Source organism: Nycticebus coucang, chromosome 10 (genome assembly GCF_027406575.1).
Source record: "Nycticebus coucang isolate mNycCou1 chromosome 10, mNycCou1.pri, whole genome shotgun sequence".
Lineage (NCBI taxonomy): Eukaryota > Metazoa > Chordata > Mammalia > Primates > Lorisidae > Nycticebus > Nycticebus coucang.
This window is the reverse complement of record NC_069789.1, coordinates 126,863,401-126,877,566: the sequence shown is the minus strand read 5'-3', so window position 1 is coordinate 126,877,566 and position 14,166 is coordinate 126,863,401. Positions and strand designations below refer to the sequence as shown.

General features: G+C 54.8%; 1 protein-coding gene across 1 annotated transcript; it reads right to left on the bottom strand.

Annotated features, from left to right (window-relative positions):
- Positions 1-414: 414 nt before the first annotated feature.
- Positions 415-13,735, bottom strand: ATP4A (ATPase H+/K+ transporting subunit alpha). Its single transcript, XM_053606289.1, has 22 exons — positions 13,724-13,735; positions 13,498-13,638; positions 13,326-13,385; positions 12,811-13,014; positions 11,558-11,671; positions 11,111-11,363; positions 10,563-10,831; positions 9,043-9,241; positions 8,768-8,877; positions 8,553-8,687; positions 7,934-8,126; positions 6,795-6,970; positions 5,576-5,712; positions 5,338-5,488; positions 5,088-5,256; positions 4,844-4,998; positions 3,597-3,720; positions 3,099-3,244; positions 1,749-1,882; positions 1,363-1,464; positions 1,185-1,276; positions 415-1,019 (listed from the first exon to the last, which is right to left on the bottom strand). Exons 1-22 carry the CDS (start codon positions 13,733-13,735, stop codon positions 991-993), a joined length of 3,105 nt encoding a protein of 1,034 aa, XP_053462264.1. The 3' UTR covers positions 415-990.
- Positions 13,736-14,166: the final 431 nt, after the last annotated feature.

The following is a 14,166-nucleotide window of genomic DNA, read 5'->3' as shown; positions in this document are numbered from 1 at the left end:
GGGAAGAGATCCAATGTGGTATCACTGATGCTGAAAATAAAAAGGGGCACAGAGAAGCAGACAAAGGGGACTGGGAAAAGGAGCGGGTAGGGGAGTTTTTAGCAGTTGGAGGATTTAATTTTTCAGATCAGGAGGGATGAGTAGGGGACAGAGACTGACCATTGCCAGGACAAATAAGTGAACAAATAGAATCAGTGGCGACACCTATGAAGGGTGTGGATAGGGGACACTTGATGTGAAAGAGACTTGGGCCCTCTTGTGTCACACAGCCTGCAGGAAGGAGAACGGGTGCTAAGAACAGAGAAAGCCCAGAGGTGGCAGTCGGTGTAGTAGAGCAGTTAAAGGCACTCACACTGGTGGTCACATCCAGCTTGCCTATAAGTGCTGTAATCCTAGACCAGGAAATTGGAATCATTTTCTCCAAGGAAGGTTTATCGGGTCCCTATACTATATGCCAGGCTGTATTCTACCCTAGAGACAAGCCCTGGACAAACAGCCCCTATTCTGTGGGCTTGTAGGAGATCCCTGCGGGATCAAAGGTGCTAATGAGAACTGCTTAAGACAGTGCCTGGCACCAAATAAAGGCATAGTCAGTGTGAGCTGGCTTTATTACTATTGTGCAGAACAGAAGGGCGTTTTTTAGTGAAGAGCCCCCAGGCAGCCTCTTGCCTGGGCTGGAGTCCTAAGGACAGACACACTACCAGGAGCTACCATTTCGTGTATTAAAGCCTCAGCACTTCAGATGGGGGTTTGTCAAGGCCAACTCAGAGGACTGTGCCCAGGGACTTCTCCAACATAGTAGAGACCTTGGGGATAGGGAAGAGGAGTGGGTCCCTGCAAAGCTGGGAAGCCATGGGCTAGAGATATGGACACCAGTGGGGCTAGGACTCTTGATTGTGCATATGTTTTGGTTGCTGTCCAGAGGGTCCCATGAGCCACGCCCCCACCTGGCTGTGATGGATGCAGAGACGGTTGAAGGCAGCTGTTCCTCTAGTAGTAGAGTTCCTGGTCCCACCAGCCTGGGCAAGAGAGGAAGGAGACTCAGTGCTGGAGCAGGGGGAATTCAGTGGCAGTTTGATGTGGAGGGTCAAGGGCTTGGAGGTCAAGTATTGAGGATCAAAGTTTACTGCAGCTGCCCTGAAAATGTTTCAACCCCCCCACCCCCAGTCAGTCTCCATACTCACTCCCTGGGCAACAGCGAACTCCAAGTTTCCGGATCTCATCATAGACAAAGATGAGGAGGCCAAAGGGCATGGGGACCAGCCACCACTGGAATCTGAAGGCACAAAGTGAGGTGGCAAGGTGAAGGCTATTCCCCAGGTCAGTGTCCCACTGCTGTGCTCGCATCTCACAACCCCTCACCTAATAGGCATAAAGTTGAAGATGTTGGGCATTCCCGGGCAGTAGCATAGGAAGCAGCCGATGCAGACCTGGAACACGATGGCAATCACCAGGATCTTATTCCTGGGGGGGGGCGGGGGGGGATAGGACAGGCTCAGATTGGTAGGCTTGGGATGAAGATAAGGCCATCAAGAGTTGGGAACCAGATGGAAATCAGGGTATTAGGCTAGGTATCATCAGCAAGATGTTCTAAACACCTAACCCTGGAGTGGCCCAGGAAGAGAAAGGAAAGGTGCTGTATGTAAGCATTTGGAACCAGTATATTCGACACTGGAATGTGGTGGTTGTAGTACTGGGATCAGGGCTTGGAAGGCAGGGTGGAGCAGGACTGGGCTGGCTGAGGACACCTGAAGAAGCCCTGCTGGAAGGCAGAGAGGCGGCGCGTCTTGCGGATGAGGACGTCGGCTATCTGGCACATCTCGATGCTGATGAAGAACACGGTGTAGCAGGTGTACTGCTGGTACAGGCGCTGCCCAAATGTCTGCGGTCGGGAGGGAACAAAAGTAGACTGAGTCTAGACGGAGAGCCTCTGCAGCCAGCCGGCCACAACCCCCGAAATGTTCTTTCTTTTGCATCAGAGGCTAAGGTATGGGGGAGAGGAGACAGGATCTGCCAGGTTTGTGGGACCCCAGAGTGTGAGACCCAGAAACCTCAGCCTGGCAGAGCTTGGCTGACAGGCCTGAGCAAACTGTAGGCCAGGCCAGACAGCTTTCATAACAAAAGGAGGGGTGTAGATTTCCTGGGCACCCAAAAGAAGGACCTGGGAAAAGGGAATTGGAATTCTGGGCAGGATTTGCATAGGTCAATGACTCCAGGGGCCGGGCAGATGGCAAAAATGAGGGGGCAGGCACTCTGCAGCCCATTTCTTCACAACTGATTTTAATATCAGCCGTGTAGGGAGCACTAGGTATGCTCCTGGTATAAAAGGGTTCACCTGTGTTATTTGGGGACTAGATGGAATTCTCCCAAGAACACTGTGAGGTAATCAGTGGTGCTCAAACTTTAGTATGCATCAGGATCCCAGCAAGGGCTGGTTAAAACACTTCCAGGCCTCCCTCTAGACTTTCTGGGATAGGGCTTGGGAACTTGCATTTCAAACAAGTTCTCAGGTGATTAATGCTGCTGGTCTGGGAACAAGCTACAAAAACTACCTAGGTAGATATTTATATTCTTCCCACTTAACAGGTGAGAAAGCAGACACAGAGAGGCACAGCAACTTGCCCCAGGTCACACAGTGCCAGACCACAAATCCAGGCAGTCTGGCTGTAAGGTTTATAATCTTAACCATGAGGGTAAAGATTTAAGATGAATATCCTGATCTATAACTACAGGGCAATCTAGCATACCTGCTAGCCAGAGCTAGCCTCACTGTGCCCCAAATCTCCATGAAAATGGGCACATGTGCAACATTCTGTGTGAGTGACACAGGGAAAATAACAGAGTAGGGGCTGGTTCCACGCCCGAGAGATGTGTCCCGTCAGGGCAAGGAAAGAACCTGTCTGCAGCTGTGATCATCAGAAGCCAGAGTTTAGAACTAGACACAGTGGTGGGAAAGGCCCTTCCCCCAGAATTGGCAGAGAGTCTGAGTGTCGGGTACTTTGGCTGAACTCAAATGTTGAAGAATCAGTAGGTCATATGAGATAGGTGGCACGGGAAAGAGGGAGCCATGGGTGGCACAGCATGGGGCAGGGGCTCACCCACTCCTGGCCATAGCTGTCCTGCAGATCTTGTAGGTGGTGGTCCTCCCACTGCGGCCGCAGCCCCACACACAGCAGTGGGAACCAGCCCTCCTGGGCCATGGCAGTGAAGTAGTCAGTGAAGCCAGCAAATGACTGGATGGCACCTGGGGAGAGGCAAGGAGACACAGGGAGGGACAGAGACGTAGGGAGATAGAGACACAAAGTCAGAGATGGGTCCAGATGCAGAAGAGACACAGACACACTTCAAAAAGGATGGAAATAGGCAATGACCTAGAGGCGAGGTCATGGAGAACAAGGCCAGAGACAAAGCAGGGACACAGGGACCAGAGAGACCATCACAGAGAGGGACACAGAAAACAAAAGAGACACAGGATCAAATGCAGACACCGAGATCCAGAGCCAGCCAGAGCCCAAGTCAGGGACCCCCAAGGCAGATGAGCAGCCCCCCCTGAAGACCCCGCAGCAACCAGTCTCCCTGGCCCTGGGGGCACTCACCTATCTGGAAGTAGGAGTAGGCAGCCAGGGGCTCATTGACCAATCTATCACGCTTCGGATTCCGTGGACGCAGGTGCATGATGTCACTCTCGGCCTTCTCATACGCCAGGGACACAGATGGAAACTGACCGGGAATGAAGGTTTGCCTGGGCCCCTGTTCCCTACATTCAGGATTCCCTTTCCCCCCAGCTACGGGCAGGAAAAGGACTGAGGTGAGGGGGAAGGACCTGAAGTGACCACACAACCATACCTGCCTGGACAGTCTGGGTCCAGCGGGTCCCTGTCAGAGGGTTGGCAAGTCTGGGCCACATGCATCCCAGTGTCCATCTTCATAAGAATGTCTGCTTTTATCTCCACTACCGTGTTCGCTCGCTCACTGGCTCCCTGCCTCCCTTCTCCTCCTCCTCTGTATTTTTATACCATGGTCTCTGGGGCACTCTGGTCTTGGTCTGGTTCTTTCTCTCTCTCTTTCCCTCTCTCTCCCTTTGTTTCTTTATCTCTGTCTCCAGTCTCTTTCTCTATGACTCTGTTTCTGTGTCTCTGTCTCTCTCTGGTTCCCCATGTCAGCCCCCCTCTGTTTGTGACTACAGGGTGACAGCAGATCATGCTGATTGAAAGCACAGGCTCTGGGGCACCTGACTGCCTGGGCCAAATCAGAGCCATGCCACTTATTTGCCGCATGACTTGGGGCAAGCCACTCAACCTGCCTGTGCTCAGTGAGCCCATCAGTAAAATGGGATTGATAATATTAAACCCATATCACAGGTGTGAGGACAAAATTAAGTAAATTAACATGTGCCTGCCCCAGAGCAAGTGCTATGTAAGTGTCTTGAATAATCTGTCACCACAGCCACACATCTGGCTGAATTCATAGCTGTATTTGTGGCTCTTCCCCGTCTGTCTACCTTGGAGTCTATCAGAGGGTGTTAATTTGCCCATGTCTGTTTAGGGCTGTCTATGATCCAAGTTTGGCCTCAGTATCTGTGTCTGTTAATATCTCTGTTTGTCTCAGTATCCACACTCAGTCCCTGTGTGTCCATGGGTCTGGCCACACCCACCTGAGCATCTCCCTGTATGTGCCTGTCTGTAGGTCTGTCTGCCTGCCCACCTGTGTGCCCACTTCTGGCTGGCTGTTGTATGTATATGTCTTGTGTGTGTCACTCTATGCCCAGGAATGTATGTGGCAGCCTCCGCCCATCCTGCCAGTCGGTGGGCATGTGGGCGGGGTTCTGGGGCTGGGGACTCACGATGTCTGTGCAGAGCTCTATGAAGAGGATGGTGATGCAGCCGAGTGGCAGGGGCACACTGACGGTGATGTAAATGAGGTAGGGTGTCAGTTCAGGGATGTTCTTGGTCAGTGTGTAGGCAATGGACTTCTTCAGGTTGTCAAAGATGAGTCTGCCTGTGGGGGTACAGCAGGCACCTCAGCCTCCTCACAGCCATGTCCTCCTGTGCCCACACTGCCTGCCCCTTCCCTGGCCTGGCCCGGACCCTGCTCCACTCCTGTCACAATGGAGGCGAAGTTGTCATCCAGCAGGATCATGTCGGCTGCATTTTTGGCAGCATCTGAGCCAGCAATGCCCATGGCTACTCCGATGTCTGCCTTCTTCAGGGCTGGGGAGTCATTCACACCATCCCCTGTGACAGCCACAATTGCACCCTGCAGGCAGTGGAGGCAGACAGATGGACAGTCAGCAAGAGGCCAGCCCAGCACATCTGCCCCCCATCAGCGGGGTCTCACCAGTCGCTGGCAGCTCTCCACAATGACCAGCTTCTGCTGGGGACTGGTGCGAGCAAACACCATCTCAGGGTGGGTGCGCAGTGCCTCCACCAGCTCTGATGTTTCCATGTCCTTCAGCTGCATGCCATTGATCACACAGGCACGGGCATCCCTGGTGAGGGAGGTGGGAGGACCTCACTGCAGCCTCAGTCTGTGGAGGCTGTGGGTAGAACCCTGGGGAGGGCTGAGGGGAGCTTACTTCCGATTAACCTGCTCCACAGGCACACAGAGGCGGGCAGCTATGTCCTCCACTGTTTCGCTGCCTTCTGAGATGATGCCCACGCTGGCTGCGATGGCCTTGGCTGTGATGGGGTGGTCACCCGTCACCATGATCACCTGTAGGGGGAACCAGCAGAACCTTGACCCCTTCCGTTCAGCCTAAAACCCTGACCTCCCTGGTACATGTCTGCTAATAAACTTGTTCACTTATTCAACCACATGTGATCGCTAGCTATATATATGCCTGGGATGCAGCTGGGACAAAACAAAGATCCCTGTCTTTGTGGAGCTGACATTCTAGTAGGGAGACAAAATAAAGAAATGAATTATATAGCACATTAAAAGGAGAAAAATAGTAAGCTTGGAGGAGGAAGTGGTGGCTTGATTTCAAGTGTGCCCAGAGAAGGCCTCATTGACGTGACATTTGAACAGAGACCTGAAAGTGTGAGAGTTGGCCACATGGACATCTGGGGGAAAGGTGTTCCTGGCAGAGAGAACAGCCTGTGCAAAAGTTCTGAGATGAGAACAAGCCTGAAATGTTGGAGGAACAGCAAGGGTCTTGCATGACCAAATGGGCATGAACAAAGGGCAGTGGGCTAAGAACAAGCAGAGAAAGGTTACAAAGCCCAGATTTCACAGGGCTTCAGAGACCACAGGAAAGGCTGGGGCATCACTTGCTCAGCATGAGCTCCCACCCTTGTTTTGTTTTTGAGGAACCACCCTTCTGCCCAAGGCCATTGGTTAAAGGAAAGTCCCTGGCCAATTAAGCCCAGATCTGACCAATCAAGGTATCTCATCCCCCAGCCACAGCAACTGGTTTGGGAATGAATATGGGACCCGGTCTGGTGCTACTGCAAAAGAGATACTCTCTTTCTGTGTGGTGGCTAGACAGGGGGGAGCCATGAGGGCTACTGGGGCAGATGTGTGTCATTCCTGCCCATCCAGATGGACAGACTGCTTGAGAATAAAGCCAGTAGAGAGAGAGAAGCAGAGCTGAGACATTGAGAAAGGCAAATTCCTAATGACACGGAGCTCCTGGACGAAATGAAGCTTCATTCCCCAGAATTATTTAGTATCATGAACCAATCAATATATTTTGGTTCAAGCCAGTTTCAGGTGAGTTTTTCACAAGGTTCCTCATCCCCCAGTCCTTTCCTCTGTCCTCAACCCCCGCCCCAGTGCTCTCCCCAGTGGCATACCCGGATGCCTGCTGTGCGGCACTTGAGCACAGCATCAGGGACCGTGGCCCGGGGTGGGTCAATCATGGACACAAGTCCCGCAAAACAGAGCCCACTAGATGGAAAGTTCATGGCCTCCACGTCGAAGGCATAGCCAGGTGGGTAGTCCTTCTCATTCAGGTAGAGCTGGCAGAAGCCTGACCAGAAACAGGGAAGTCGGAAAGGAGTCCTGGCAGACCCTCCCTCCCCTAGCAGGGCCTGGAAATGAAAATAACCAGGCCCCTTGCACCAAGCACCTATGCATGCCTGACCCTGCTCTGAGCCATTCATCCACATTATCTGACTCCATCCTCACAAACGCCCCATGAGGCTCCAACCTGTATTGCAGATGAGGAAACCAAGGCTTAGAAAGGGGACATTTCTTGGTGGAGGAAGTCACATAATAGGTCACATAGCAAGTAAAGTAAAAGATCCAGAATTGGACCACAGATCTGCTTTCCAGAGATTAGGGAAATATACAGGGTCAGGACAAAAATTGGAGGCAAGGTGGTCAGAGGTCAGGATAAGAATTGGGGAAACTGACTCGGCGCCTATAGCTCATCAGCTAGGGAGCCAGCCACATACACCAGAGCTGGCAGGTTCGAATCCAACCCAGGCCTGCCGAACAACAATGACAACTATAACCAAAAAATAGCCAGGTGTTGTGATGGGCGCCTGTAGTCCCAGCTACTTGGGAGGCTGAGGCAAGAGACTCACTTAAGCCCAAGAGTTTGAGGTTTCTGTGAGCTGTGACACTACAGCACTCTACCGAGGGAGACATAGTGAAACTCTGTCTCAAAAAAAAAAAGAATTGGGGAAACTCTTGAGTTGAGGCAGGGAGTGGAAAAGGTCAAAGAGTCACGAGGACACTGAAAAGTGGAGGTCACAGCAAAAGCAAATCATCAGTTGGGGCAAGCACTGGACAAGTTAAAGGACCACGGGTGGGGTCAGAATGGGAAAGGTCCAGGTAAGGACAAGTGGGAAGGGACTTGGGTCAAAGTAGGAATTGAGTCAGGAGTCAAGGGTGAGTGTGTGGACTAGGGTAGATCGGCTGTCAGCCGGGAAGGCTGGGCAGGGTCTGTGTTCTCCTCCTCGCACGCTGATTTATCTCCTTCCCTCACCAAGCACGCGTTCGCCCAGGCCTCCCAGGCTGAGGTAGGCAGTCTGGAAGGCCTCGCGCCACTGCTCGTCCAGCGGCAGCTCCTGGCCCTTGATGAGGATGGAGCTGCAGCGCTCCAGCACGCGCTCGGGGGCGCCCTTCATCACCAGCAGGTGCCGCAGGTCCCTCGGGTCCTCCAGCTTGTGGATGGACAGCTGTGGGCGGGACCACAAACGGAGAGGCGGGGCTTAGGGAGGGACGGGGCACCGGGGAGGGAAAGGTGGGGGTGAGAGAGCGGGCTGGTGTGCTGGGCAGGTCTTTGGTAGTGACTAAGGGTTGGGTGTGGCTAGGCGCGTAGTTAGGGTCCCGGGCGCAGGGACTGCGGTGTTGGGCTGGGAGCGGGATTTATTTAGCGTACTACTACGCACCAAGGGACTACGACCGAGAGTCCGCGGCGAGCCGGACCGCGGATGGCTGTGGGTGGGGCTTGGATGTGGGCGTGACCTGGCCATAGGTGGAGTGGGACTTGTGGAGACCGGAAGGGGGATAGCACCACCTTAGGCCCGCCCCGAATGTGGGTGGGGCCTGTGGTGGGGGCAGGGTTCTTCCGTGGGTGGGGCTGGCAGCTGCCGGCTGCACACCTGGAATTTGTTGGTGGAGTTGAAGGGTATCTCGCAGACTTTAGGGAAGCGGTCGCGGTAGCCCATGGCATTGCCCAGCGTCAGCTCCGAGAACTTGAGCAGCGCCGTCTCGGATGCGTCTCCGATCACTATGCGCTGGGAGCGGGGACAGGTGTCAAGGGCGAACCCGACTGCAGGAGGTTTCCGGGATCTCCTGGGGTACCCCGGGCTCTCACCTTGGGCACCGGCACTGCGTCCTGGCCAGACTTGAAGGCGGCACGGTTGCACAGGGTGAGAACGCGGCACAGCGCCCGCCAAGTCTCCGAGGACTGGTCAAACGTCTGCCCTGGAGACGAAGCGTCCAGGCTGCAGCCGAGGGAGCTCCACAGACCTTGAGCTGAGCTCCCTCCCAGAACCCAGGACACCGCCCACTCCCCACTAATGCAAAGCCTTCCTCAGGCTCCCTTCACGTCTCCACCGCCTACCAGACCCGGCCTGTCCCCTCCCACACCTGACTGGTCCTCCGTAGTGTCAGCTGAATGAATGTGGTTGTCAAACCACAGATGGGACACAGTCATGCGGTTCTGAGTGAGGGTCCCTGTCTTGTCTGAGCAGATCACCGAGGTAGAGCCCAGTGTCTCCACTGCTTCCAGGTTCTTGACGACACAATTCTTACTGGCCAGCCGCTTGGCCGTCAAGGACAGGCAGACCTGGGAAGGGTGAGAAACACAGGCTGGGGACCAATCCTTGCTTCCTGTCCCAATTCCCTCCTCTCACAGCACTGGGGAATCCTTTACCCCAGACATAGTGCTGTGTATGCCACATCTCCTCCAAAAAATCAAAACAAACAAAACGATAACAACACAGGCTTTTTCTTGCCACCAAACTTGTGTTCAGCCTGAACTTTCTGCTTAAGACACCTTCTCCTATTTTCCTATCTGCCCAGATACGTACAGCCAGGCCCCTCTTTGTGCTGTCCCAGAGGTTCTGTAAATTCTCTTTGCATAACTGAAATGAGAACAAACATTCCGGGAGGCGCCTGGTGGCTCTGTGAGTAGGGCACCGGCCCCATATACCGAGGGTGGTGGGTTGGAACCCGGCCCAGACCAGGCCCCAGCCAAACTGCAACAAAAAACAGCCAGGTGTTGGCTCAGCGCCTGTGGCTCAAGCGGCTAAGGTGCCAGCCACATACACCTAAGCTGGCGGGTTCAAATTCAGCCCGGCCCGCCAAACAACAATGACGGCTGCAACCAAAAAATAGCCAGGCATTGTGGCAGGTGCCTGTAGTCCCAGCTACTTGGGAGATGGAGACAGGAGACTCGCTTGAGCCTAGGAGTTGGAGGTTGCTGTGAGCTGTGATGCCATGGCACTCTACCCAGGGCGACAGCTTGAGGCTCTGTCTCAAAAAAAGAAAAAAAAAATAGCCAGGCGTTGTGCCAGGCACCTGTAGTCCCGCGTCCTGGCCAGACTTGAAGGCGGCACGGTTGCACAGGGTGAGAACGCGGCACAGCGCCCACCAAGTCTCCGAGGACTGGTCAAACGTCTGCCCTGGAGACCAAGCGTCCAGGCTGCAGGACGCTGTCGGGAGGCTGAGACAAGAGAATCGCTTAAGCCCAGGGGCTGGAGGTTGCTGTGAGCTATGACACCACAGCACTCTATCAAGGGTGACAAAGTGACAGTCTCTAAAAAAAAAGGGAACATTCCCTGAGCCTTCTCTGGAGCCGGTCTTGGGCCGGCTGCTGGCTGTTGAAGGCCTGGTTAAGGGCTGGCTGCCCACAGTAGACCTCAGCCTCCTCCAGCCAAGGACCCTGCCTCTCCATCTCTGAGCCTCCGGTGTGTGACATGGGCATGGCCCAGAGTAGTCTCGGTGGATGCTGAATGGATGGATGGATGGGTGGGAAGGTAAGTGGTGGATGGGGAGATGAGGGGGTAAATGGGCAGGTAGGGAGACAATGGGTGGAAGTCCCAGTGAATGAGCACACAGACGGACAGGCCTCTCAGCTCCCTGCACTCCCACCTGCCCCCACTCACTGTGACAGTGGCCAGTAGCCCCTCAGGCACATAGGCCACCACAATGGCCATGAAGAAGACCATGGCCCGCAGGAAGGTGTAGCCAATGCACATGGCCACCACAAAAAATGTGGCACCAAAGAGGATGGCCAGGCCCGCGATGATGTCCACAAAATGTTCAATCTCAATGGCGATGGGTGTCTTCTCATTTTCCACTCCCGATGCCAATGATGCGATGCGCCCGATGATGGTGCGATCACCCGTGTTCACCACCAGGCCCTGTGCTGTGCCTGCAGTGGGGCCAAGATGGTGACTCAGGGCTGGGTGGGCAGCAGTGAGGGTGTGCGTGAACTTGAGGAGGGGAAGTCACTCCAGACAATGGGGCAGTTGACCTGGGAAGAGGGTAGCAATAGTGGGAGACAGAGAGGCAGGTGCCCTGGACAGGTGGTAGTCAAAAGGGGGGAGGTGCTGTGTCCAAGAACATAGCAGAGATGGGACCAGTGGAGGTGGCCGTGGGAAGTGCAGAGGGGGTGTGGCTATGGGGGTGGGCAGGCAGGGGCTTCACCGACCCTCGAGGCACATGGTGGAGAAGAAGGCGATGTTGCGGGTCTCCAGTGGGCTCTCATGTGTACACTCAGGTGAGCGGGTCTGTGGCTCAGACTCTCCAGTCAGCGAGGAGTTGTCCACTTTGCAGCCCTGGGCAGCCAGGATGCGGATATCGGCTGGCACACGGTCCCCGCCTTTCATCTCCACCAGGTCACCCACCACAAGCTGATCTGCGTTGATCTGGAACTTGTCCCCATCTCGGATCACGGTTGCTTGCTGTGGGGCAGGAGCACCAGAGTTGAGGTGCTGAGTGTAATGAGGATGTGTGGAGGTGACAGGTGGGGAGAGTTAGGGACCTTTGGGAAGAGAGGGAGCCTACAGGTGAGGACCAGGTGGGAAATGATGGGAGGAGCCTGCCTGGGAGGGTTTGGGTCTCTGGAATCTGCAGGGACTGCAGGCTGGGAACTCACCTGGGGCACGAGGTTCTTGAAGCTGGCAATGATGTTGGTGCTCTTGAACTCCTGATAGTAGCCAAAGCAGCCGGTGACCACAACCACGGCAATGAGGGCCAGCGCCAGGTACAGCTTGGAGAAGGGGAGGCTGGGGTTATGTGAAGGGGCTGGGAGCTGCCTGTCTGAGATCACCTGTCTGCTTCCTGGCCCCTGGTGTTGTTGGGGTCACTTCTGTGGTTTTCCACATCCACCAGGAAGCCTCCTGCCCTGTGGCCCTGTGGCCCCTGTGCCCGGGTTCTTCATAACCTACATTCACCTGTCATGTATTCACAGCGTTTTGGGTCCCGGAATCTAGCCCCTGTCCTCTAGCTCCTGACTCCTCAGTCTCCTGTGTCTTGTGCCCCTTGTCACAATGTACTTTGGTCTTATGCGCTCCCTTTTCCTGTGTCCCCCAAGTCATGTGTTCCCCACGTCCTCCATCCTACATGTCCTTGTGTTCTCAGGGCCTTTATTCCCCATGCTCACATTCCATGTTCCGTGTTTTCCACAACCCATGTGCCATGCTCTGAGTCCCCTTTGTCCACTAGTTCCTGTGCTCTTGTGTCTCCAGCTCCCTGCTGTGGGCAGCAGACCTCACACTTCCCGTTCTGTGTCCTCCATCATCGGTGGCTCCATGTTCCAAATTCCTAGTCCCTGTGTCCAGTGTCTCCCCGTGTCTCTATAGCTCTGAGTCCCCATCCTGGGTCACATGTTCTGACTCATAAAGCCCCTGTCCAATAGCACATGTTCCTAAGTTCCCATGTCCCTTGTTCTGCCCCTGTCATGTTCCCAATGTCCCTTTCCTCATCTCCACTTCCTCTTTCCGTGTTTGTATATCTAATGTCTTATATCTATGTGTTGTGCCCTGAGTGCTTTGTCCTTGTTTCCTATGTCCTGGTATCCAACGTCTGAGTTCCAATGTCCCCTGTGTCCTTGGCCTGTCCTGTGTCCTAATGCCCTCTGTTTCCCAAGTCCCATACCTTATATGCTGTATTTCCATGTCTCTGTATCTCCACCTATGTGCCCCATATTCGAGATGTATCCTCAATGTCCCTGTGCTCCCTGTGACCTGTGTCCTGGGGTCTGTCCCATATGCCAGTGTCCCCCATGATGCATATCTTGAGACTGAGTTTCTATGTCTCTAGACCCCCCATGCTATGTCCCTTTTGTCCTGAGTCCCATACTCAATGTTCTCTGTCCGCCAGGTCCCCCGACCCATGTCTGCCACTCACATTGTCATCAGTGGTGAGGTCACCCTCACTGGCCTGGATGGCAAAGGCAATGAGGCAGATGGCAGCAGCCACCCACATGAGGCACTGCAGACCTCCTGCCAGCTGCCGCGCAAACTTGACGTACTCGGGGGTGCCCCGCGGAGGCCGCAGTGCGTTGGGCCCATCCCGCAGCAGCAGCTCAGCTGCCAGGCTTGCAGACAGGCCCTGGGGAACAAAGGGGTGGCATCAGGGCAGGGGCTGCAGGACTTTCCTCTCACTGGGGCTAGCCCCTCTGTCCCAGCTCCCCTTTCCATCTGTCTGCTCCTCTTCCTTTCTCTGTTTTGTCTCTCGATTCTGGCTCCCCTGCCCTCCCTCCTTTGTTTCTCCCCTCTTCCTTCACCCTTCTCTGTTTCTCTCTCCCTTACCTCCCTCTGCCTCTCTCTGTCTTTCTGCCTCTTTTCATCTGCTTCTCTCCCTCTCTCTTCTCCTTCCCCACCTCCCCTCTCTGCACCCACCCCGCCCAGGCCCCAGCTCACCTTGCTGGCACTGGTCTGGTATTTCTGTTCCAGCTCTGCCACTGACAGCTGGTGGTCGTTCTGCATGGATGGGGGCAGGGCACTTGCTCTGGGCTCCCACCGGCCCCGCCCCCACCCACTGCTTAGTGCCGGGTCCCAGCCCCTGCCCCAGCTCGTCCCCCGTGATGCTCACGATCTCCATCTCCTTCTTCATGTTCTCCAGCTTCTCCTTCTTCTTGTCTCCCCCCCCACCTGCCTTCTTCTTTTTCATCTTGGCTGCCATGTCCCCACCAGGACCAGGACCCAGCTCCACGGAATAGAGCTCGTAATTCTCCTGGGGACAGGGTGGAAGGAGGTCTCAGATCCCACTGGAATCCCTGACCCCACCTTCCAACCCCCAACACCTGCACCCCACTCACTGCCTTCCCCATGGTGCCTGGTGACACTGCCCTCCTTTGCCCAGACAGAGCCTGGGGTCTGGACTGGCCCTGATATACCCAGGGAGGGTGGGGGTGGAGCAGAACTGGCCTGATTACAGCTGATTATGGGGCTCCTTGGCGTGACCTCCATGCCTGAACAGCTCAGACATTCCCTACTGGGCTGTTCCAACCTGCCTAGAGCCCACCTCAACCTACCCTCGATCAGGGAATCCCTGGGAATGGCCATAGTAACGACAAGAAGAGAAAACATAGGATGCTTGTTATGTGCCAGGCATTGTGCTAAAAGCTTTCGTGTATTTATTTAACCTTACAACAACCCTTTGGGTAAGGACTCCTTTTACAGATGGGGAAACTGAGGCACCGAGGGGTTAAGTTGCTTGCCCATGATCCCCAAGCTGAGAGACATGATCGAGTCAGGACTC